The 24,817-nt window shown below is 43.7% G+C and overlaps 1 protein-coding gene across 1 annotated transcript in view; it reads left to right on the forward strand.

Annotated features, from left to right (window-relative positions):
• The window catches only part of TAF11 (TBP-associated factor 11), a 29,714-nt gene extending 5,105 nt beyond the window's left edge, over positions 1-24,609 (forward strand). Inside the window, exons 3-5 of the mRNA XM_086489017.1 lie at positions 23,815-23,911; positions 23,998-24,147; positions 24,222-24,609. Of these exons, the coding sequence (XP_086345143.1) occupies positions 23,815-23,911; positions 23,998-24,125 (225 nt within the window). The 3' untranslated portion in view covers positions 24,126-24,147; positions 24,222-24,609. The remainder of the gene's footprint in view (positions 1-23,814; positions 23,912-23,997; positions 24,148-24,221) is intronic.
• The last annotated feature ends 208 nt before the right edge of the window (positions 24,610-24,817 follow it).

Consider the following 24,817-nt stretch of genomic DNA (forward strand, 5'->3'; position numbering starts at 1 on the left):
GAGATTCTATTTACTGCTTGTTACAGAAATCTGAGTCCATACAGCAACTGATGGGACATGCCAAGCAAGGGTTTGCTATGTATTCAGGTAACTAAACTTATTCAACAGAACAACTTTTGATGAATGATGATAGAAGTAGAGGAACGAAAGATGGACGTCCCCGAATGACTGAGGAATAGAAAACACCTCAAAACGGAGAAGTGCTTTGACTGTGGGAAACAAGGACATATATTTGCACGGTGCTCGAAAAAGGCACAAGAATGAGAATGACCGATAGACTAAAATAGAACTGGGCGAGGAGATACTCGCGCCAGAACAGCTACAAAAAAAGGGAAACTGATGTGCTGACAATATTTTTCTTTATGACTTTATGAATGAACAATTTTTGAAATCGGATTTTCGAAGATGACTTTGATTTATGTATGAAATTAATGCTTTCTGGAAGATCTTGCTATTTGTGAACAGATAAAAGGTGAAATTGAGAATGAGAGATTGCATTTGAATGCAATCGAGAGCAATGACAGCTCCAGAATGAACCTGATAATGATAAGAATCATGAATTTTGAATGATGATGATGATTGCTGATGAATGATTGAATGAAACCATGGTGAGTGTATCAAGAGTTCCCAAGGGATGAGATGGCTGCACACACGTCAGCAGTTTGTGACATCCTCCCTTCTTGAAAGAAAGTAATCGTTCGCAATTACAGCATATTTGCAAAACAACTCAAGTTAGCTCAAAAATTTCCGAGGGTCATTTTGAGGGACATTTCGAGGGACAATCAATTTGCTCTTTTTTTTGTTAAGGAGTTGGCTTCTCCTTTCGTCCAGATTTGAACTTTTGATATTCCGGCGTAGTAAAAATTAGCCATCACAGTCAGACCGCACTGATCTTCCACGCACTAAAATTACATACCAGGCAATCTCATCCAATTAGGAATATTCAACAGATGGCACATCACAATGCAACACCAATGCTCACATATGCATGTTACAAGACATAGAAACATAAAGTCGCCGATGAGCACTCCCCTCGCAAATAACGATCCTAGTCCGGGCCATGTGCTATTCAACGACTCCCTCATCACTTCTCTCGCAAATAACCTAAAAAGGTCCGGGCCATGAGATATAGAGGCCTTTTACAACCAAACGCCCCCCAGACCGCAACCTAGGTCGTTTGGAGGTGCTGAGAGTGAGGACTGCTCAGACTTCTTAATACTCCCCCCGTAAATAACTATTCAGGACCGGGCCATGAGTAAAAACAACACTTTTCAATCATTCAATACTCCCCCCGCAAATAACCACAAGGGTCCGGGCCATGAGTGTTGGAATTAGGGTTGCAAGGAAACGCGCACAGCTTCGAGAAGACGAAGGAAGCTCAAGGCACACAATAGAGAGTGTATTACTTAGTGTGCAATGGAAAGATAGATAGCCCTAGAGTGATGGGCGTATATACAATGCACGGGGGAAAAAACCTCCTAAAGAGGGAAAAAATGCCCCGGCGGTCCTAGTGTGTTCACACACATCACTACCACACGTATATGGTAATGAATCCCCCTTGGAGTGATGCGGTGAATGAGAGCTGGCACATGAGTAAAGGGAAGTGCCATGCCCTGAGGACATGATCAGTCCACAAATAGGAGTAAGCCCGAAGCTTTGCGGAAAGCTTCAAGCTTCTCACGAGACAATGCCTTTGTGAAAAGATCCGCAAGGTTGTCCTGTGTTGGCACATAAGCCAAGCTGGTCTCTCCTACTGAGAGCCTCTCCCTGACATAGTGGTAATGCACCTCAATGTGCTTTGTGCGAGCATGAAAAACTTGGTTCCTCGCAACTGCCAATGCGCTCTGACTGTCAGTGTAGATAGTGTTGGCAGTGTCCTGTCCAACACCCAAATCAACCATAAGGCGTCTGAGCCATACACACTCAACCGTAGCTGTGAAGACTGCCCTATACTCAGCCTCACAACTCGAAGTGGCCACAATAGGTTGCTTCTTGCTCAACCATGATATACATGAACTGCCAAGCATGAAACAGAAACCACTTATGGACATTCGCGTGTCAAAGCAACCAGCCCAATTTGAGTCCGAAAAAGCATGTAAGTCTGCCGGCAATGACCCCCCCTTGGGATAAAACAAGCCAAGATATAAAGTGCCACTAAGGTAGCAAAAAATCCTCTTGACAGCCTGCCAATGCTTAGACCGTGGGCTATTGATAAATCTGCTGACTTGTGAGACTGCAAACTGAAAATCCGGCCTCGTGTTGCATACATAAATGAGGCATCCAACAACAGTTTGATAAAGAGTGACATCTGCAGGATCACCAGCATCATGAAGACTCAATTTCAAACCTGTTTCCATGGGGGTGACAATAGGTTTGCAATCCTCAAGTCCAAACTTACATAGCAATGTCTCTATGTAACTTTTCTGACACAAGGCAATACCACCATCACACTGCTTAAACTGTATACCCAAGTAATGATGCAACAACCTTAAATCTTTCATCTTGAAAGTAGCATTCAAATCAGCCTTAAATTCAGCAATATGTCTCTCATTTGGTCCAGTGATCAACAAATCATCTACATAAAGAACCACAATGAGAAGTACATCACCTTCACGCTTTACATACAATGTGCTTTCCGTTGGACTGTTACGAAAGCCTTGTTTGACCAAATGAGCGTCAGCTTTCTCATACCAAGCACGAGGAGATTGCTTCAACCCATACAAAGCCTTCTTACATCTGCACACTTTGTCCTTTTGTCCTTTTTTGACAAAACCGCAAGGCTGCGTTACATAAACTTCCTCAAATATGTCACCATTCAAGAAAGCAGTAACAATGTCTGATTGATGTACATCTTAACCAAAATGAGCTGCCAATGCACATAGAAAACGCACAGTAGTCATACGACAAGTGGAAGCAAAAGTCTCTTCATAATCTATGCCTTTTTGCTATGCAGAACCCTTTGCAACAAGTCAAGCCTTATGGCGATCGATCCACCATCCAGCTTGCGTTTCACCTTGTAAACCCACTTCGTACCAATGGCCTTTTTGCCAGAAGGGAAATCACACAAAGTCAATGTGTCATTTTCTATAAGTGCATCATATTCTGATTGCATGGCAGCCATCCAATTTTTTGAATTTTATGCTTCATCAAAAGACAGAGGTTCCTCAACATCATGTAAGCTAGACACAGCCAAAGCATAACAATCTGATGCATAAGATGCATGGCGAGAGCTTGAATGAGTGCGACTAGACAAAGGGGCATCCAATTTACTGTCATGCAAAGTGTGCACCAGCCATTTTGGCATACCTCTAGCCTACTCATTTTCAGCCCTTTTCTCATCAACTACATCATGTACATCTGCATCAGTAATAGGCTGATCTGTAACATTTTCGGAAACCCCCATAGGCTTTACATTTGCCTCATTGGAATTTACATTCGAACTTCCACCTCTGAAAAGAGGCAACAAAGTGTCATAAATGTCATGTGAGCTTACATTACTGTCTCTAGTACATGACAGCAAGGGCTGAACAGAATCTTCCACAAACACTACATCTCGTGAAATTAGAATACGCTTTGTTTGCGGATGATACAACCTGTAACCTTTGCTTTCAGCACTATAACCAACAAAAATACATTTGACAGCCTTATCATCCAATTTTCTGCGCTGTGTTTGTGGCACCAAAGCATATGCCAAACAGCCAAAAACATGCATGTGCTCAATAGAAGGCTTTCTATCATGCCATGCTTCATATGGAGTAATAGACTGCAAAGCTTTCGTAGGACAACTGTTAAGTACATAACTGGCACACATGATGGCCTCAAGCCAAAATGAATGCGGCAAAGCTCGACTTTTGACCATACATCGTGCCATTTCCGTAAATGACCTGTTTTTCCTCTCAGCAACACCATTTTGCTGAGGCGTATAAGGTACTGTAAATTGGTGTTTTATCCCACGACTAGCCAGAAATGCATTAAATTCATGAGACATATACTCCCCCTTGGATCGGAATGGAGGGTGCCCATAGTACATTTCAATACATTTTCAGCCATAGCCAGAAATTGTTTGAAGCACATAAAAACTTCGGACTTCGCTTTAAGCGGAAATACCCATGCATGCCTGGAGTAATCATCAATGAAAGTCACGAAGTAAAGATAATTGCCCAAGGACGGAGTTTGCATGGGCCCACAAGCATCACTATGCACAAGCTGCAACAACCTGTATGTGGCCCTAAGTGAACCATCCTTTGGAAACTTCAAACGCTGCATCTTACCCAAAATACAGCCTTCACAAACATGTTTGACAGGTGCTTCAAGAGGCGGCAAAGAAGCAACCATATCAGATTTCTGTAAACGTAGCAAACTGACAAATTCAGATGCCCAAAACGTGTGTGCCAAAGTTTTGTATCTGAAATAACCCTTGAATTTGCAACTGCATTTGCAAAATTTTGTCCACACTTATCATACAAAGTGAGCTTATACAGCTCATGGCACAAAAGGCTAGATGCAACAATTTCATCACCAAAACTGAGATCATGAACTATACATGTGTCATCCACAAATTTGACTACAAGTCCAGGTCTAGCAAGTGCAGATACAGACGGAAGATTCTTCTTGATCCCAGGTACATAAAGTGCATCAACAAGCGTGAAAGAATTGCCATTTGCAACAATAAGCGCAATTTCAACTCCCTGAACCGGATAAGAGGCATTGTTGGCACAATTGACTGAATTCCCATGAGGGACAGACTCGAGAGAGGTGAACAATTCACGATGTGAGGTAATGTGCTATAAAGCACCACTGTTGAAATACACCACATGTGAATTTGCAGCAACTGACAAGCATGCATCATGGACAACAACATTGTAAGTGCACTCTGCGCTAAAAGCCCATTGTGCATCAACATCAGCATCACAGTCTCCTTTCACAGAAGACTCAACAATGGCTACATTTGTAGTGGAACCAGCATTTGTAGTGGAACCACCCTCTTTCTTCTTAGCCTCTTTAGCCTTCAACTTAGGACACTGCTTGATCAAATGATCATTTGCTTTATAATAATGACAACACATCTTCGTTTTGCCCTTATCACTAGAATTTCCAGACAAATTGCTACCAGCAGATGCATTAGGAACAAAATTTTTGCCACTCGCAGCAGAACCATAAGAAGTGGCTGCATTGCTGTTACCACCCTTTCTTTGAGAAGCAATAAAAGCCTGTTCAACTGCACGCTGCCTAGTCCTGTTTTTTCTGGAAAGTGACTCTTGTAACAGCAATGTGCATAATGCATTAAACTTGATAACTTCAGGATTTTCTTGGGTCATAAGTCTCCAAGTACTAACAAAAGTCTGGTAAGAATCTGGTAAGGCATCAAGAACAGTCTGTACAAGGGAACTGTCTGAAATGACTTTGTCTGCAGAAATAAGTTGCTCATTGATATCCTTGACACCAGCAAGGAAAGTGTCCATATCATCTTCCTCATGCATAATCTTCGATTGTTAGCTTTTTACGCAGCAAAGCAATTTTAGCCTCATTGCGACTTGCATAAACACCTTTCAAAATATTCTAAGCCTGTTTTCCAGATTTTGCTGAACGAATGTGAGGAACAATGGTGCGCTTTACGGACAACGCAATTAATGCATGAGCCTGTGCATCCTTTACATCCCAACGAGATTGTAAACAACTCTAATTGCAGCAATCCTTGCAGCAAGACCTGCAACATTCTCAACATCGCCTACATCCTCAGAATCAGAACGTACATCAATGCCCTACACAATATTCCAGACGCCCTTTGACACAAGAACGTGTTGCATCATATAAGCCCACATAGGGTAATTGTCCCCATCCAACCTGTCCTCGGTAGCAAACATCTTGAACACATCTGTGTTGTTGTCAGCCATGGAAAATGCTGCACTTGATGTGAAAATTGCCTGAAAAGAGGAGAAACGTAGCGAGAACAACACGTGCTATATAGCACAAACTGTAGAGACTGTAAGGCACCTGTTATGCAGAAATAGGGCATTGACAGAAAATCTGCACAAAATGACGAAATTGCCTGTGTGTAGATCTGCCTGTAGTGCAAATGGAGGCCGAAATGAGCCCGAATCAGAAATCTGAGCAGACTGAGCTCTAGTAGCTCGCCCGAAATTTTTTGTCAACTTGCGAACGCTCGCCAAAGCTCACCGAAATCGGAGAAAGTGAGCAGGCGTGTGCCGGAGCTGCTGGCGATTGAGCTCGGGAGGACGCAACCTGCTTTGATACCAATTGTTGGAATTAGGGCTGCAATGTCACGGGACACATCCAACCCTATGTGTCCGTGGACAAGCTACAACACGATCAGGGTTCAGTCAGTCTAGTCAAGCTAGATTAGAAGTGATCTGGCACTTTTGTGAGTCTATTCGTAGACTGTGCATGTCCAGTCACTTAGATTAGATGCATATCCTCTGGTTGCACACAACATGATCATAAGCATTCCCATCAGAATCCATCAAAATCAGTCAGGGGATTTTTCCAGTGCATTTAGCCTATTTTCCCTATTTTTGACATTTTTCACTTATTAATTTAAGTGACTTTCCAACAAAAGTAGGTAGGGCAATTTGGGTAAGAAAATATATAAGCAAACCAAAGTTAGCACTAAATGGCAGAAGAGGCAGCAGGAGCACATGCTCAACAGGCACCTTCTCAGCAGAACCCCCCGAAGAGACCTAGCGTTTTTGCTCCACAGCAACAACCTAGCGTTTTTGGATCAGATCAGCCAACGATTTGCACTTGCAGATTCCGGCAGCAGCAGGACATCAGATCAGCCTAGCGTTTTGCATTTGCAAGACAAACGGCGTTAGAATTGCAGATTTTCAGCCCTAGTGTTTTTGCATCTGCAGCCAACCCTAGCGTTTTGCAGATTCTCCGCGACGGAAAGTCAAGGAGCATCAGCGTTTTCAGTTTTCAGCAGTTAGTACCCGCAGATCAAGTCCCGAACCTCGCAGATCTCACCTTCCCGCAACAACAGTTCCTCGCCGCACGGTCAGTTTCTGCAAGATTTACAGTTTCAGCCCGGAAAACGCAGATTTCAGCATCTGCGTTTTCAGCGCGTCCTCGTCGCATCGTCGTCATCGACATAGAGTCAGAATTCAGCAGATAGAAGATTAGCAGATTTCAACCCATAACGTTTTTTGACAGCAGTAGAAAGATTGCAGATTTCAGCCCTTAGGTCGACTTCGTCATCACCGTCGTCATCGTCGACATAGCCTAGACTTGCATCAGTCTCATGCATCACCATTGTACCAGTTTGTGCAATCGTAAGTAGGCCACTCTCGCCGGCGAGAGTGGGGCCTATGGAGGAGGGTTTTACAACGTCTCTGGTGTCGTATCTCTCTTCTCTCTCTATCTCTCAATCTCATACACTTGCACGCACAGTTTCCATTCACTTTGTTTGTGATCATAGCATTCTCTCATTTAGAACGGAAGGCTCTACCTTCCATAAGAACAAAAGGAACCTTGAGCATAGTTCGGAGCACTCATCTTGAGCAAAGCGCAAACATTCATTCCGCTGCACCTAACATTGGTATCAGAGCTTTGGCAGTGTTCTGTATCACTCAAGGAAAGAACCACAAGAACCACATAATTTTTTTTGCTTGTTGAGGTTGCACGATCCCAAGTTCACTTGGGCGTGTCGATTCCTAATTGTGTTTTTGAAGAGCGACAGGAAATCCAAGAAAGAAGGGCTTGTCCAGCCTTTCCTTGTGCCTCTTTTCACTCATTGAGAGTGGACCGTGCACTTAGCGGCTGGCCATCGACGTGAGGTGGGAAAAAGCAACCTTGGTGTGAGCGCAAGGCCGCCAAGGGGTGCGCCCGCGGAAAGGAGTAGAACTTGGGTGAAGAGAAGATCCTTCTCAAACACAGATTGCAAGCGAAAGAAAACCTCAAGACCGTCAAGAACCTCAAGAACTCAAGACCCCCTAAGAACCCAAGAACCTAGTTTCTCGTGAACTTAAGAACCCAAGACCACAAGAACCCACAAGAACCCACGACTTCAGAATGGTCATCACTTGAAGCGGGATGGATACTTCGCTTGGAGGTGATGAGCATGAGGGAGGCGAAGAAGAATTTTCCCCACCAGGAGGTTTTTCCGACCCTCCCCCTTCCACATCTACGACAAAGATTGCACTAACTCCTATGGAGGAGTTGAAGCAGTTGTTTATGGAAAGGAAGTTAGAACGCGAAGCAACAAATGCAGAAAGAAAAGCAGAAATGGATCACAGAAATGCAGAAAGAATGGTAGAAATGGAACGCAGATACGTAGAAAGAAGAGCAGAAAGAGAAGCAGCAAGGAAGGAAGTCAAAGTAATACAAGAACAGGGCGACCGACAAAACAAATAGTTCTGGCGACTCTATTCTCAAGTTCATGCACAGATGCAAGAGATTTGGGGAACGGACTCTCTCAGTCTCTTCTTCTCCAAAGCATGACATATAGGATTTGCATGGTTGTGAGAAGCATGATGATTTGAATGATGATGATAAGCATGATGATTTGAATGACAAGCATGATGATTTGGATAACAAAGATAAGCATGATGATTTGAATGATATTGCTAAGCATGATGATTTGGATGCCAATTACAAGCATGATGATTTGCATGATCAAGATGTGATTTCTCACAAGCATGATGATTTGCATGATTAAGATGTGATTTCTCACAAGCATGATGAGTTGCATGTAGTCGATGTGATTGTTCACAAGGATGATGTGTTAGTGGATGCTTTTACTAGCGAAGCTAACCTCGTTCTAGATTCGATCAATCACGAAGAACCGATCTTGGCTTTCGAATCGAGGTCAAAAGAACCCCCAGAGAACGATTCAATCACTCAAGAAGAACCGATCTTGGCTCTCGACTCTATGTCCAAAGAACCCTTACAGGAAGTATTATGTGTTCGCATGATTGATACGCACGCACTGTTCGAGTGTTTCATTCGTGATCGTTTCCTGTCTTTTAGTCAACGTCTTTATGTGATCCCTTATCCTAGGCATGGCATATTGTATGTTGAGCATGTTTCATTCATGAATGAGCATGAATGTATGCGGATTTTTCATGAAAAGCTGAAAAGTATGTATGTAAGGAAGTCAAATTCCATGTCTCTTCCTTGGAATGACACATTTGTAGAAAGAGCACATGAAAGTATGAGCACCAAGCATGGGCATTTCCATTGCGAATTGCCACAGTTGATTGCTCTAGATCATACGAGAAAGATTAGATCTCATTGTTTGCGTGTGTGTGGTGAACGGTTTGGCACTCCGTCTATTGGTTCATCTACATTGCATGCACAGTCTTTGAGGAAGACTAAGATTTTTTCCACTCACTTTACATGGAATGGGTATGTTCATGGTTTTGTGTTGGAAGTGGTTTCAGGAATTTTCGGCCACGGAGATTCTTGAAGAAGAAAGAAGCATGACTCTAGACGAAGTTGAAGCATTGAAGGAGCCACAAAAGACTTTGTGTCGCTTTCGGCGCGGCCCAAAGAAGCAAGCGTCGCAGACCTTTATGAAGTTCAAATACCGCACGACCCACACATCAGAGGGCCGACGAAGAGTCCCTTCCAGGATTTCGGATGCTATTGGCGATCTCCCTCGACGCCATATAGTTAAGTACCAGTACCTCACTTTGAAAAGGAGGGGATGTCACGCGACACATCCAACCCTATGTGTCCGTGGACAAGCTACAGCACGATCAGGGTTCAATCAGTCCAGTCAGGCTAGATTAGAAGTGATCTGGCACTTTTGTGAGTCTATTCGTAGACCGTGCATGCCCAGTCACTTAGATTAGATGCATATCCTCTGGTTGCACACAGCATGATCATAAGCATTCCCATCAGAATCCATTAGAATCCATCAGAATCAATCAGGGGATTTTTCCAGTGCATTTAGCCTATTTTCCCTATTTTTGACATTTTTCACTTATTAAGTTAAGTGACTTTCCAACAAAAGTAGATAGGGCAATTTGGGTAAGAAAATATATAAGCAAACCAAAGTTAGCACTAAATGGCAGAAGAGGTAGCAGGAGCACATGCTCAACAGGCACCTTCTCAGCAGAACCCCAATAGAACCCCCCCAAGAGACCTAGCGTTTTTGCTCCACAGCAACAGCCTAGCGTTTTTGGACTAGATCAGCCAGTGATTTGCACTTGCAGATTCCGGCAGCAGCAGCAGGACATCAGATCAGCCTAGCGTTTTGCATTTGCAAGACAAACGGCGTTAGAATTGCAGATTTTCAGCCCTAGCGTTTTTGCATCTGCAGCCAACCCTAGCGTTTTGCAGATTCTCCGCGACGGAAAGTCAAGGAGCATCAGCGTTTTCAGTTTTCAGCAGTTAGTACCCGCAGATCAAGTCCCGAACCTCGCATATCTCACCTTCCCGCAACAACAATTCCTCGCCGCACGGTCAGTTTCCGCAAGATTTACAGTTTCAGCCCGGAAAACGCAGATTTCAGCATCTGCGTTTTCAGCGCGTCGTCGTCGCATCGTCGTCATCGACATAGAGTCAGAATTCAGCAGATAGAAGATTAGCAGATTTCAGCCCATAACGTTTTTTGACAGCAGTAGAAAGATTGCAGATGTCAGCCCTTAGGTCGACTTCGTCATCACCGTCGTCATTGTCGACATAGCCTAGACTTGCATCAGTCTCATGCATCACCATTGTACCAGTTTGTGCAATCGTAAGTAGGCCACTCTCGCCGGCGAGAGTGGGGCCTATGGAGGAGGGTTTTACAACGTCTCTGGTGTCGTATCTCTCTTCTCTCTCTATCTCTCAATCTCATACACTTGCACGCACAGTTTCCATTCACTTTGTTTGTGATCATAGCATTCTCTCATTTAGAACGGAAGGCTCTACCTTCCATAAGAACTAAAGGAACCTTGAGCACAGTTTGGAGCTCTGATCTTGAGCAAAGCGCAAACAATCATTCCGCTGCACCTAACATGCAAGGAAACGCACACAGCTTGGAGAAGACGAAGGAAGCTCAAGGCACACAATAGAGAGTGTATTACTTAGTGTGCAATGGAAAGATAGATAGCCCTAGAGTAATGGGCGTACATACAATGCATGGGGGAAAAAACCTCCTAAAGAGGGAAAAAATGCCCCGGCGGTCCTAGTGTGTTCACACACATCACTTGTATATGGTAACAATGAGTATGAACAAGCATTCTCAAACATTATTTCTCACTACTCCAGCCGGGAGTAAAAATGTAACAAACTTGGACACTCCAAGTCAAGAATCAATCGCGACAGCACCAAATAACCACTTCAAAACAATTCACAGATCACAATAGATTTGCACTGGCCCGACGGAGTTCCGTGCCTAGAGATATTGGCCCCAAAGATTGGCGCCCCTTTCGGTATTTCTTTATGTATTAATCAATCATCAAAGTACAAGAAAGGCGGGTTAGGGTTTCACTCTCAGACTCTGCGTCCAGATGCTCTGAGAAGTGAGGCCCTCACCGCATATAAAAGTTTACAAGGGATGCCCAAAAGCAGAGCCCCAAAAAGCTTTCAGTTTAAAAAGCAATCTCTCTCTCTCTCAAGAGAGCAATTAAACTCTTTCTCTCTCTTTCTCTCAAAGCGTAGCAAAAAACTGGGATTTGCGTCGCTAAAAAAAAACAATTTTTTTTTTCACCTCCGCGATTTTCGGAAATATCGGTACACTGCTGCCACGTGGCATGGCCACCTGCTTTTAGGGTTTCCAGCCATTTTAGGGTTTCAGCCAGCAATTAGGATTAGGGTTTCTAGGAATTAGGGTTTTTGGCAAAAATTAGGGTTTGTAGGAATTTTTGCTGTTGGTAGCCACGTCATCACTTTGTGACAAAAAATCACCAATCATTGAAACCAGCATTAAAACTAGAGTGTGACAATTCAAATCGGCACCAAGACAGGTTTAAAACAGATACCATCCATTTCAAACAAAGTTTCAAACAATACTTTCTCAACAAAGTTCAAAAGTATCTAACTACAAAAACAACTAGATAGATCGTTCAGGGTTTTGTTCGGAGAACCGAACTTTGAGGACGAGTGGGTTGCCCTTCTGCATCATGGTGATGGTTCGATTCCGAACTTGGAGAGTCGCATCATTCTTGTTATGCCAAGGCATGCCCAAGAGAACGTCACAGTTCATAATGTGGAAACGGCTTTTCCATGATGATCTAAACTAGTCACTGGAAGAGCACCAATGAGCGGTACCACTTTTTAAGTTTGCCTTGTTGCGAGCTCAGCTTCAATTTCTCCACTCTCTGCATCATAAATAAAGTGCATCTGCTTTAAGAATTCTAGATGGATGAAGCTCTCTGTAGCTTCTTGGTCAAAGAAAATTAGGGCTTTCAAACCGTTGACTTTGCCATATGCTGGACACAATTCATTTGTACTTTCAAGGCGTATGCCATAGATGTCAGGTACTAATCCAATGGCCGGCTTTGCTCTTTTGGCTCGAGATGGTCCTGGGTTTCTGTCGACCGTCGGCGGCGTCGGCTCCGTTTGTCTGTCAGTGCGTTGGGGACAACCAAAATAGTTATGTCCTGTTTGAAAGCATCCAAAACATAGACCTTCTTGTAGTAAGGTATCTAGTTGTTGAGGTGTCAAACGAGGCCTTTGCGGTTGGCTTTTCTTTGTTGGCGAGAGTTGTGGTTAGTGGCCGGAGGTTCTTCTGTGGTAAACTCTAGCTTTCCTTTCATATGTTTGTAGCCGATGGCGGCATGGTCCATAAGCTCTTGCATGGTAGAGACTTGCTTGGAAAGATAATATTCCTGCAATGGTGAAGGTGGTCCATTGGTGTAGCGCTCGTGGTCCTCCAAGGAAATGAACTTAAAGGACACTGGAAGGTACACGTTGAGAAACCTTTGGCTATAGTCGTCCATGGTTTCGGTGGCAAGCATTTTCAAGTTTCCTTACTCTGCCAAAATCCGGACTTCAAACATGGAAGTCATGTAACTGCTTGCAAAAATTGCCTTGAAAGCTTGCCAAGTCTGCGGTTGTGTCGCGATTGAACTCCACCATTGCATAGCATTATCTTTAAGAAATCTTGCTGCTCGAGAAATCTTGGATTCTTTTGTAAAGTTCTCCAAAGCATAGATGTTGTCGAATTGTTGTAGGAACTGCAATGCTTTCTTTCGATCTTTCACCCCTGAAAAAGTGAAAAATTTGACTGTCATGCCGCCATCCTTGAAATCTTTGGGTTGGTTAAGCGCATATCTCGGGTATGGATAATAAGGATATCCATATGGGCTCCAACCATTGTAGCCTGGTGGCGGTGGTGGTGGTGGAGGTGGGGGCAATGGCGGCTGCATTGGATTAGGGTCAGATGGCTACACCATATTCCTGAAAACTCCCCCGATCGGAACAGACGGTTGAGAAGGTTGCTGGTTGGAAGCTCTCTTACTTTCTGACGTCGGAGGAGGAGGTACCACCTGGGGCATGAGAGGGGGTAACATGTAGTTCAAAAATTGTTGAAAACTTTGCAGCATTGGAAGATTCTGTTGAGGATGCCGCGAAAGAATGCCGTAAAGATCGTTGAGCAGAAACTGCAATTTTGCTGAATCCATGAATTCCATGTCTTGGTTTCTTTATGGCTTATGCCCTGTAAGACAGAGCGATGAAGACGGGAGCGCGTCCGATGCGCGATGAAGTAAGGTTGGGAGTCCCTAATAAGTCCAAGGTCGGGACCCAAAGATACTTCAAGTAAAATTCCAAGAGCTCTGTGTGCTCTTTTGTAGGACCGATATGCTTTCAAAAAAGCACACGCCTGATGCTCTGATAACACTGTCACAAGACGGGCACCACGTGCCAATAGAAAAGAACAGACTCAACAGACTTTTAACACTTCAATAACAATTGAATTGAGAGAGAGACGACACGCGACACGGAGTGGCGGAATACCCCGGAGAGTATTGGCCCCAAACCTTGGCGCCCCTTTCGGTATTCTTTTATATTGCATCAACACAGTACAAACGGGTACTCGAGACTCTGCACCTTCTCCAGGAAGCATGCCAGAGAATGAGCCCATGGCCTCATATTTAAAAGCCCTAGGCCCCAAAAGCAGTTTACATGAAAAGTCTTTAAAACTCAAAAGCTTCTGGTCCAAAAGCAATGCCAAAAAGTTGCCAGCGTAAATCATGGAATTCCGTACAATTGCCACATCAGCAGTCAACGCAAGACGCGGAGCGTGCGTACAACTGCCACGTCATCAATTTTTGCGCAACTCTTGGTGTGTGTGTGTGTGTGGGTCTTGCTTTATTTTAATTCCTTTATGTCACTGAGGCCCCATCAGGCGGGGTCTCCATAAGTTGGTAGGACTTCTTATTCTGTTACTTGTTCTTCTTAGGGTTTAGGCCCCTCGGCCGGGATCTGCAAGTTGGCTCCATTCTTCAGGGCTTTGACACTTCAGCAGATTGTGACAAGTTCAACCTCCGAAAGAGAGAAGGAATTAGCCATATTCATTAAGTGTTGATAGGTATCCCTTGCTTGCTAAACATTGCTCCGCAGTTGAGACATATAGTGCTTACCATAATCACTAACAACACACTGGCCGTGTATAACAAAGCGGAACCATGCAAATCCATATCTCTATGCGGGATTATATCCATAATCATGTTACGCAAAACCTCACGTGTCAGATATGCATTGTTGACATGCAAAAGCCGTTTCTTGGCCAAAGAAGCAACAGACGGGCCAATATGTAAAGTCAAACATATGAAGAGCATGATCTGAAAGGCATAAAGTATAGTCAATCCTCATATCACACACAAAGGCATCATATTGATGCCTTTGAAAGATATACCTGCAGTCAAGACGAGCTCGGTAAGAGGATCGAACATTGTATTGGAAAGTGAATTGTGAATCTTCATCATGTAAAATCGGTCACAAATCCAATGCATTGCATGAACGCATCATATGATCCCATGCCTAACATTCCATACACAACATGTGTGACTGGCCGATAGTATTGTCTGTAGGGTTTGGCGCATTGTTAAAATCCCCACAAAGAAATGCATTAGAACGCCAACAATACAAGGAGATACAATCACTCCATAATCTTGCGCGATCAGTAGAGGCTGCGTGAAACCGGTCCATAGACTCGCTAAAGGACGGTAGACTTAGCTTTCATTCGAATCTTCATGTCACGTGACACATCCAACTCTATGTGTCCGTGGACAAGCTACAGCACGACAAGGGTTCAGTCAGTCCAGTCAGTCTAGATTTAGAAGTGATCTTGCATTTTTGTGAGTCTATTCATAGACTGTGCATGCCCAGTCACTTAGTGTAGATGCATATCCTCTGGTTGCACACAGCATGATCATAAGCATTTCCATCAGAATCCATTAGAATCCTTCAGGGGAATTTTCGAGTGCATTTAGCCTATTTTACCTATTTTTGACATTTTTCACTTATTATTTTTAAGTGACTTGTTGGAAAGTAGTTAGGGCAATTTTGCTAAGTTTGTATATAAGCAAACTAGAGCTAGCACTATTTGGCAGAAGAGGCAACAGGAGCCAAGCTCAACAGGCAACTTCTCAAGCAAGACCTTGGCGGTTTCCCCCTCCAAGCAAGAAGGACCTTCCCCCATTGGCGTTTTCTCCAGCAATTAGCCATCGCCATCAGACCTTTGCCCTAGCGTTTGCATCAGCAACCATCACCAGCAGAAGTCCCTGCACACCTAGCGTTTTCCAGATTGCACTCTAGCGTTTTGGAGATCCCAGCGTTTGCAGATCTCAGCCTTTACAGATTTCAGCATGCAGCGTTTTTCAGCAATGAATAACCTGCAAGTTCATCCCTAGAAGAGTAGCAGATTCAGCCCGGAAAGACCCTCAGTTTTCAGCCTAAAGAAACCTCAGTTTTCAGCCCTAAACCTGCAGATTTTCAGCAACAAAGACCCACAGAAACAGTCCCCAAAATCAGCGTTTTTGGAGATTTCAACCCATAGCGTTTTTTGGACAGCAGTACAAAGATTGCAGATTTCAGCGCTTAGGTCGGTTTTGTCCTCACTGTCGTCATCACCGACATAGCCTAGACTTGCATCGGTCACACGCATTCAGTTTGTACCAATTTGTGCAATCATAAGTAGACCACTCTCGCCGACGAGAGTGGGGCCTTCGGAGGAGGGTTTTACAACGTCTCTGGTGTCGTATCTCTCTTCTCTCTCTATCTCTCAGTCTCATTCACTTGCACGCACAGTGTCCACTCACTTTGTTTGTGATCATAGCATTCTCTCCTTAAGAATGGAAGGCTCTACCTTCCATAAGAACAAAAGGAACCTTGAGCACAGTTCGGAGCACTCATCTTGAGCAAAGCGCAAACATTCATTCCGTTGCACCTAACATTGGTATCAGAGCTTTGGCAGTGTTCTATATCACTCAAGGAAAGAACCACAAGAATCATAAGAATTTTTTTGCTTGTTGCGGTCGAGTGAACCCAAGTTCGCTTGGGCTTGTTGATTCCTAATTGTGTTTTTGAAGAGTGACAAGAATTCCAAGAAAGAAGGGCTTGTCCAGCCTCCCCTTGTGTCTCTTTTCACTCATTAAGAGCGCACCGTGCACTTAGTGGCCGGCCAATCGACGTGAGGTGGGAAAAAGCAACCTTGGTGTGAGCGCAAGGCCGCCAAGGGGTGTGCCCGTGGAAAGGAGTAGAACTCGGGTGAAGAGAAGATCCTTCTCGAACACGGTTTGCAAGCGATAGAAAACCTCAAGAACCTCAAGAACCAAGACACCCAAGAACCCAAGTTCCTCGTGGACTTAAGAACCAAGACCCCCAAGAACCCAAGTTCCTCGTGAACTTAAGAACCCAAGACCACAAGAACCCACAAGAACCAACGACTTCAAAATGGTCATCACTCGAAGCGGAATGGATACTTCGCTTGGAGGTGATGAGCATGAGAGAGGTGAAGAAGAATTTTCCCCACCAGGAGGTTTTTCCGACCCTCCCCCTTCCCCATCTACGTCAAGGATTGTACTCCTATGGAGGAGTTGGACCAGATGTTTTTGGAAAGGAAGTTAGAACGCGAAGCAAGACATGCAGAAAGAATGGCAGAAATGGAACGCAGACACGCAGAAAGAAGAGCAGAAAGAAAAGCAGAAATGGAACGCAAACACCAAGAAAGACTGGGAGTAGCCAAAGCAAGACAAGAATAGAGCAGACGACACATGTAAGAGTTCTTGCGACTCTTTTCTCAAGTGCCGGCACTGATGCAAGAGATTCGGGAAAAGGAGACTCTCTCAGTCTCTTCTTCTCCCAAGCATGACACACAAGATTTGAATGACAATGATTTGCATGATGATTTGGATGACAATGACTAGCATGATGATTTGCATGATCAAGATGTGATTTCTCACAAGCATAATGAGTTGCATGAAGATGATGTGATTGTTCACAAGGATGATGAGTTAGTTGATGCTTTTTCTAGCGAAGCTAACCTCGTTGCAGATTCGATCAATCACGAAGAAGCGATCTTGGCTCTCGAGCCTAGGTCTAAAGAACCCTCACATGATGTATTATGTGTTCGCATGATTGATACGCACGCATTGTACGAGTGTTTCATTCGTGATCGTTTCCTATATTTTAGTCAGCGTCTTTATGTGATCCCTTTTACTAGGCATGACATATTGTACGTTGAGCACGTTTCACTCCTGAATGAGCACGAATGTATGCGGATTGTACATGAAAAGCCGAAAAGTATGCATTCAAGGACGTCACATTCCATGTCTCTTCCTTGGCATGACACATTTGTAGAAAGAGCACATGACAGTATGAGCACCAAGCATGGGCATTTCCATTGTGAATTGCCAAAGTTGATTGCTCTAGATCATAAGAGAAAGATTCGATCTCATTGTGTGCGTGTGTATGGTGAACGGTGTGGCACTCCGTCTCTTTGTTCATCTACATTGCATGCACAGTCTTTTAGGAAGACGAGATTTTTTCCACTCACTTTACATGGAATGGGTTTCAGGAATTTTCAGCCGTGGAGATTCTTGAAGAAGAAAGAAGCAGGATTCTAGACGAAGTTGAAGCATTGAAGGAGCCACATAAGACTTTGTGTTGCTTTCGGCGCGGCCCAAAGAAGCAAGCGTTGCAGACCTTTGTGAAGTTCAAGTACTGCACAACCCACACCTCAGAGTGGGCCGGCGAAGAGTCCCTTCCAGGATTCCGGATGCTATTGGCGATCTCCCTCGACGCCATACAGTTCGGTACCAGTACCTCACTTTGAAAAGGAGGGGATGTCACGTGACACATCCAACCCTATGTGTCCGTGGACAAGCTACAACACGACAAGGATTCAGTCAGTCGAGTCAGGCTAGATTTAGAAGTGATCTGGCACTTTTGTGAGTCTATTCGTAGACCGTGCATGCCCAGTCACTTAGTGTAGATGCATATCCTCTGGTTGCACACAGCATGATCATAAGCATTTCCATCAGAATCCATCATAATCCTTCAGGGGAATTTTCGAGTGCATTTAGCCTATTTTACCTATTTTTGACATTTTTCACTTATTATTTTTAAGTGACTTTTGTTGGAAAGTAGGTAGGGCAATTTTGCTTAGTTTGTATATAAGCAAACTAGAGCTAGCACTATTTGGCAGAAGAGGCAACAGGAGCCAAGCTCAGCAGGCAACTTCTCAAGCAAGACCTTGGCGGTTTCCCCCTCCAAGCAAGAAGGACCTTCCCCCATTGGCGTTTTCTCCAGCAATTAGCCATCGCCATCAAACCCTTGCCCTAGCGTTTGCATCAACAACCATCACCAGCAAAAGTCCCTGCACACCTAGCGTTTTCCAGATTGCACTAGCGTTTTGGAGATCCGAGCGTTTGCAGATCTCAGCCTTTACAGATTTCAGCATGCAGCGTTTTTCAGCAATGAATAACTTGCAAGTTCATCCCTAGAAGAGTAGCAGATTCAGCCCGGAAAGACCCTCAGTTTTCAGCCTAAAGAAACCTCAGTTTTCAGCCCTAAACCTGCAGATTTTCAGCAACAAAGACCCACAGAAACAGCCCCCAAAATCAGCGTTTTTGGACTAGCCGCCGATTTCAGCCCATAGCGTTTTTTGGACAGCAGTACAAAGATTGCAGATTTCAGCGCTTAGGTCGGTTTTGTCCTCACTGTCGTCATCACCGACATAGCCTAGACTTGCATCGGTCACACGCATTCAGTTTGTACCAGTTTGTGCAATCATAAGTAGACCACTCTCGCCAACGAGAGTGGGGCCTTCGGAGGAGGGTTTTACAACGTCTCTGGTGTCGTATCTCTCTTCTCTCTCTATCTCTCAGTCTCATTCACTTGCACGCACAGTGTCCACTCACTTTGTTTGTGATCATAGCATTCTCTCCTTAAGAATGGAAGGCTCTACCTTCCATAAGAACAAAAGGAACCTTGAGCACAGTTCGGAGCACTCATCTTGAGCAAAGCGCAAACATTCATTCCGCTGCACCTAACACTTCACTTGAGCGTTACGACACAAAGGAACTTTACGAATAAACATGTGATTCGAATTTAACACTCCAAACAAAACACGGCTTGACAGCTAGACTGCTACCAAGCAGACAGTGACACTGCGTTGGCCCCAAAGGTTGGCGCCCCCTTTCGGTATTTCTTTATTCAATTAAACTTTGGAGAAATCCTGCAAATTCCTACGAGCTGTCCCATGTTTATTGGGCTGAAAATAACCTACTCTAGCCCAATTTGGGCAGCATAACCGCACTAGGAGGCTTCATAGACGAAATCCCCACACAAAAGGTGACTTTTCCAGCACATTAGAGCACTTTCCCAAACCTGGCGAGAAATTACAGCACGCTGAATTCTCTGTTTGCTTCCCCGAAAATGCACCAAAACATTTGTACGGTGTTCCCTTAGCTTCCCTGAAGCTCTTGGGGGTATTAGGGATAAAAAAGGGTCAAAACCCTAAACCTGCAAAAATACACAGCAGGCTATAATTTCCTGTTTAGGGCTCCGTTTCGCGAGCCGGTCACATCCGCAGCAAGCCCTCGAGCTCCCGCACCTGTAGGGCTACTTGCCCTTTGATTCGGACGAGATTTCTCGCATGAAATCTCTCCGAGTTCACCTGTACCTACGAAGGATCAACAATTAGCTAATCTAGTACGTGTGGAAGAGGCTCTTGCCTCGGCAATCGCGCATGAACCCACACAACTATACATCAGATGGAAAGCCCTTGAGCTGGGCATCACGATTCTATATTCGAAAAGGCGGAGAGGTGCACGAGAGCGGAATCATCGTGCTATATAGAACAAGAAGGCAAGCTTTTCATTAAAGCTGTGATCATCTGCATGCACTACTCACACACAATGGAGTTCACAATTAGCAAAAATCAGCCCCTCCACTTTCCTAGCTCGATTTTGGGCGCCCCCTCTTCATGCTCAGTCTGGCGAAATCATCTGGAGTCGCCATGTGTCCCATTTGCTCTTTTGAGTTAAATTCCTAGTACCCACCAACTTATAAAGTGTAGCGTGGGGCCTAAATGACTTTGAACTGAGCCTAGACAACCTTTTATTGCTCGCATTTCAGTGCCGATTGGCCTGACCAACTCGTGGCGACCTGGCCTTCATTGTTGAGGGTGAAACTCTCGGCCATCGACTGTTTCACACTGGCCTTACAATGTTCGGCCGTTTGTGACTTCAAAAAGAGGGTCCCAAAAATCAAATAAAAATCAACGAAAAGAAACCAACAACTAAGGTTAGTGGTTGTCACAGCCTCGTGACATTGTGAAAGCATATACCTCTCCAAATTCAAAGACTTCCCCATTAACAATACATTCAACCATCATCCATCTTCCATTTGGGACAATAGTTGGCTATAAGTCATGCCGAATAAGCATAAGAACTCGTGAGTAATTGGCATTGCCTGCATAATCTATTCAATATCCTGCAAAATAAGATGTCTGACCGGCGAAATGATGTTGATTATGCTCTTGAAGAATTACTACATCTGCCCTTCATGTATGTACATAGTGCTAGGTTAGCCTCCACTTGTCATGATTGCATAACCCATGCACATTAAATGAAATGCATCTCAAAAAATTATGCATACTATGAGGTATGCTCAAAGGACAAATGAGCAAGAGAATTTAGTGTTAGTGCCCATTGGCACATCCACATCCGCTGCAGAAGCAACATCCGTTGGAAGAGAAACTCTGAAGGGCACCTGACAAGGAAGCTGATTCTCCTGTAATCACTTCCTTATACGAACACATCACCTTATGCCATGCTTTCGCCAAAGACTTATTATCATTATAGGAGAGCTTCATATGAGATGCAATCTTCAACGGGGCACATAATTACGGGAAGAAGCTGGAGTTCGATCTTTGACCGTCTTTTTGGGAATGATCCAAGCATCCCTTGTTGTGTCCTTGTCTTTGCCCTTTCCTATCTCTTTTTCTTTTTCTTTTGAAACTATGGAATGAGGTGTGGTAGACATTGATACTTGTTTCCCTTTCCCCTTATCCACATGTAACAGACTTGGACACTCCAAGTCAAAAATCAATGGCGACAGCACCAAATAACCACTTCAAAACAATTCACAGATCACAATAGATTTGCACTGGCCCGGTGGAGTTCCGTGCCTAGAGATATTGGCCCCAAAGATTGGCGCTCCTTTCGGTATTTCTTTTTATATTAATCAAATCAAAGTACAAGAGAGCGGTTAGGGTTTCACTCTCAGACTCTGCGTCCAGATGCTCTGAGAAGTGAGGCCCTCACCACTAATTTAAAGGTTACAAGGGATGCCCAAAAGCAGAGCCCCATAAGCTTCTAAAATAAAAAACATCAGTTCTCTCTCTCTTAGAGAGTCTTTTCTCTTTTTTTAATAAAAAAAAGCAAAATTCGCGTCGCTCATCATTTCAATTTTATTTATTTATTTATAATAGCCTCCACGATTTTCGGAAATTAGGGTTTCTGGTAGAAATTAGGGTTTGCAGGAATTTTAGGGTTTTTGTTGTCCGCCACGTCATCACTTTGTGACATACCCCCCTCTTGAAAGCATTGTAATCGACCGCGATTACGCCTGCAAAACCGACAAAAGCCATAAACCGTCTTAGCAGACACTGATTGTTAGTACCTACGTACTAGGAACACACATCTAGCACATGTACAAAATCGACAGTCACATCACACGACATCACAGGACATCACCAGACATCACAGGACATCACATGACATTCAACATTCATTCGGATCTTAGACCATGATTTATTGGCAATGTAGCTAGCAATCACATCTAGTTCCAATCGGGACCTCATCGATGTCCGATCGACTAACCCCTATTGCAACCATGTCTATTCGAGATCAATCAGACCAAAATGCTACAGTCCATGAATGGTGGCTGTCACTTCTTGCATGGTCCATTATAGGATGCGTTCTCACTAGATATATACAATGAAATCATATTGGAAACAACAACTAAAACACTATGCAAATAAGAAATGGGCAAAAGATATTATGTGGTGCTTTCTCCTCAATTCCTAAAATTTCAATCTACACCATATTAATCTCCTTATTAGTAAAAATAAAAAGACATCATCATAATTAACTATTACAAGCTAGCTACGTAATTGTAATGATAATCCCATACAACCTGAGGGTGTCCAAACTCATAACATCCCTCCCACTAGGGATAGAATCCTCAATTGCTCAATAGAGAATCATCTAGACCGTGAGTAATAAAAAGTGTGGAGAATATTTGGAAAGTTTTGAAAAAAAAAATCAGGTATCCATTTAGCATATTCTTTAGGGTGGCCTTTAAAAGTCAAAACAGAATGGCTGCAAACCATGCCAGTGTGTGTGGTGGTGGTCTCCTGATCAACTATTTGGTAAAAAATGAGTTACTCTTCTTGATCTACAAGTGTAGGTGGATCCTCATATATGATGTGTAGGTAGAGGTCCTTGAAAGGGCTGTACACACACACACACGCACACACACAGACATTAATCTCAAGTTGTTTCTAGAAAAAAGCAAGTGACATTGCGTTTTTTACCTCTCTGCATGTGAGAGCCTACCACAAAGGCATCAAGACTCATGAGAGCTCTCTCTGTCTTCCCCCCCCCCCCCTCCCCCCCTCACACACACCCACACCCACACCCACACCCACACCCACACCCACACCCACACCCACACACACACACACACACACAGAGCTAGAGGAAACTTTCTAATACACACAATCACACATCTAAAGCTAAAAAGGACTAGTGGTCAGTGGCATGTTACAACATCATTCATTGCACTTAGCTGCATGTTACCTATGGCTTGCTATTACATAGTTACTAAAAACGGAAAGCGGAACGGCCAAGAATTGCCATTCCCTGTGACGATGCTTGCCTTTTAAACATGGAATGGAGATTCGGAACGGGAAGCTGGAATGAGAATGGGGAACGGAAGACTGAAAATTATCCTTCCCCTGTTATATGCTATTGACCTATATGGCTTAACATTCAGAAGATTTTATAATGCAGTGACAACTGATTTCAACACCGATTTGATTGACATATTTTTATTTACTATTAAAATGCTCAGCTTTAGGCATTATGTACCCTACAACTTTACCGAATCTATGGTTTCTACTTGGCATCTTAGAAACAAAAGGCATCGAAACAACGTACACACCAAACATTTCTTGTGACTAGTGCATGCCTAATGGGGATTGAGCTTGAAGAATATTCTTTGCTGGTGGTTCATGGTTTTATAGGAAAATTTTACTTGTGAAGCTCGGAATGACCTATAACATCAGTTTTCTTAATTTATTCTTCTTTGCTGGTGGTTTATGGGACATCTTCTGCATTTTGTGCAATGCAGCTCCTACAGAATGTTGCTGGTTGTCCCATTTCCTTACCAATGTCCATCGTCATGTCGGGCATTGCAAAGATGTTTGTGGGAGAACTTGTTGAGACAGGTATTGTGGATGATTGTAATTAGAGTAATTGGCAACTAAATTTTTTTGGAAAGTACTTTTGGATGAATTCTTTTAAATGCTTGAAGGGCGGAGAGTCATGACAGAAAGGAAGGAAACGGGTCCCACAAGGCCATGCCACATACGAGAAGCTTATCGTCGGCTTAAACTAAAAGGCAAAGTTCCTCTGCACTCAAGACCAAGACTATTTCGGTAAATGATAACCTTTGCTTAAACAGGTAATATTGTCCCCCATATGACATTAACGCATGCTGCATATCCCATACTGCTCACACAGAGGATGTGGACGCAGGTGAAGCAGATCTTTTAACGGATTGTTTGATGGCGAAGACCCCCAAATTGTGGGTGTTTTTGATAGTGCAATATAACATGAAATTCCTGTCCCCCTAACGAATCTTTGCAAGAACTCAATTCAAGTTTTGGCGTGAAATCGAGGTGTGTTTAATAATCACTGTTAAGAAGGTGCTATCCGGATGGAAATCATTGTATATCCAGTAGGAAGTTTACATTGACGTCCCTTTTTGTGCGAGGACACTTCCTAATCTATTAGCAGAAGTTGTTTCGAGGTTTGAGCCATTTCATATGTGATTCACATATGTAGCATCAGTGTAGAACTCTTATCAAATGTGTATAGGTGAGCTGCTTTTGGCTTTTATAGTACTAGAAGCTCTTTTTCTGAATTGTCATGAGACTAGTGTTTCTCTCTGAATCTCACTCGTTTCTGGTGTTGTGATTCAGAGAGACACGAGTGAGGCTAGTGTTTCTCTCTGAATTTCATTCATTTCTGGTGTTGCGTTTGTTTTTGGTCTATGTGGTAATCTTCAGCATACTCCTGTTTAAGTGTATTAAGCATTGTAAAAGAAATGTCCCCATGTGCTAATATGCCAA

This window comes from Adiantum capillus-veneris, chromosome 18 (assembly GCF_014529385.1).
Source record: "Adiantum capillus-veneris isolate H3 chromosome 18, ASM1452938v2, whole genome shotgun sequence".
NCBI lineage: Eukaryota > Viridiplantae > Streptophyta > Polypodiopsida > Polypodiales > Pteridaceae > Adiantum > Adiantum capillus-veneris.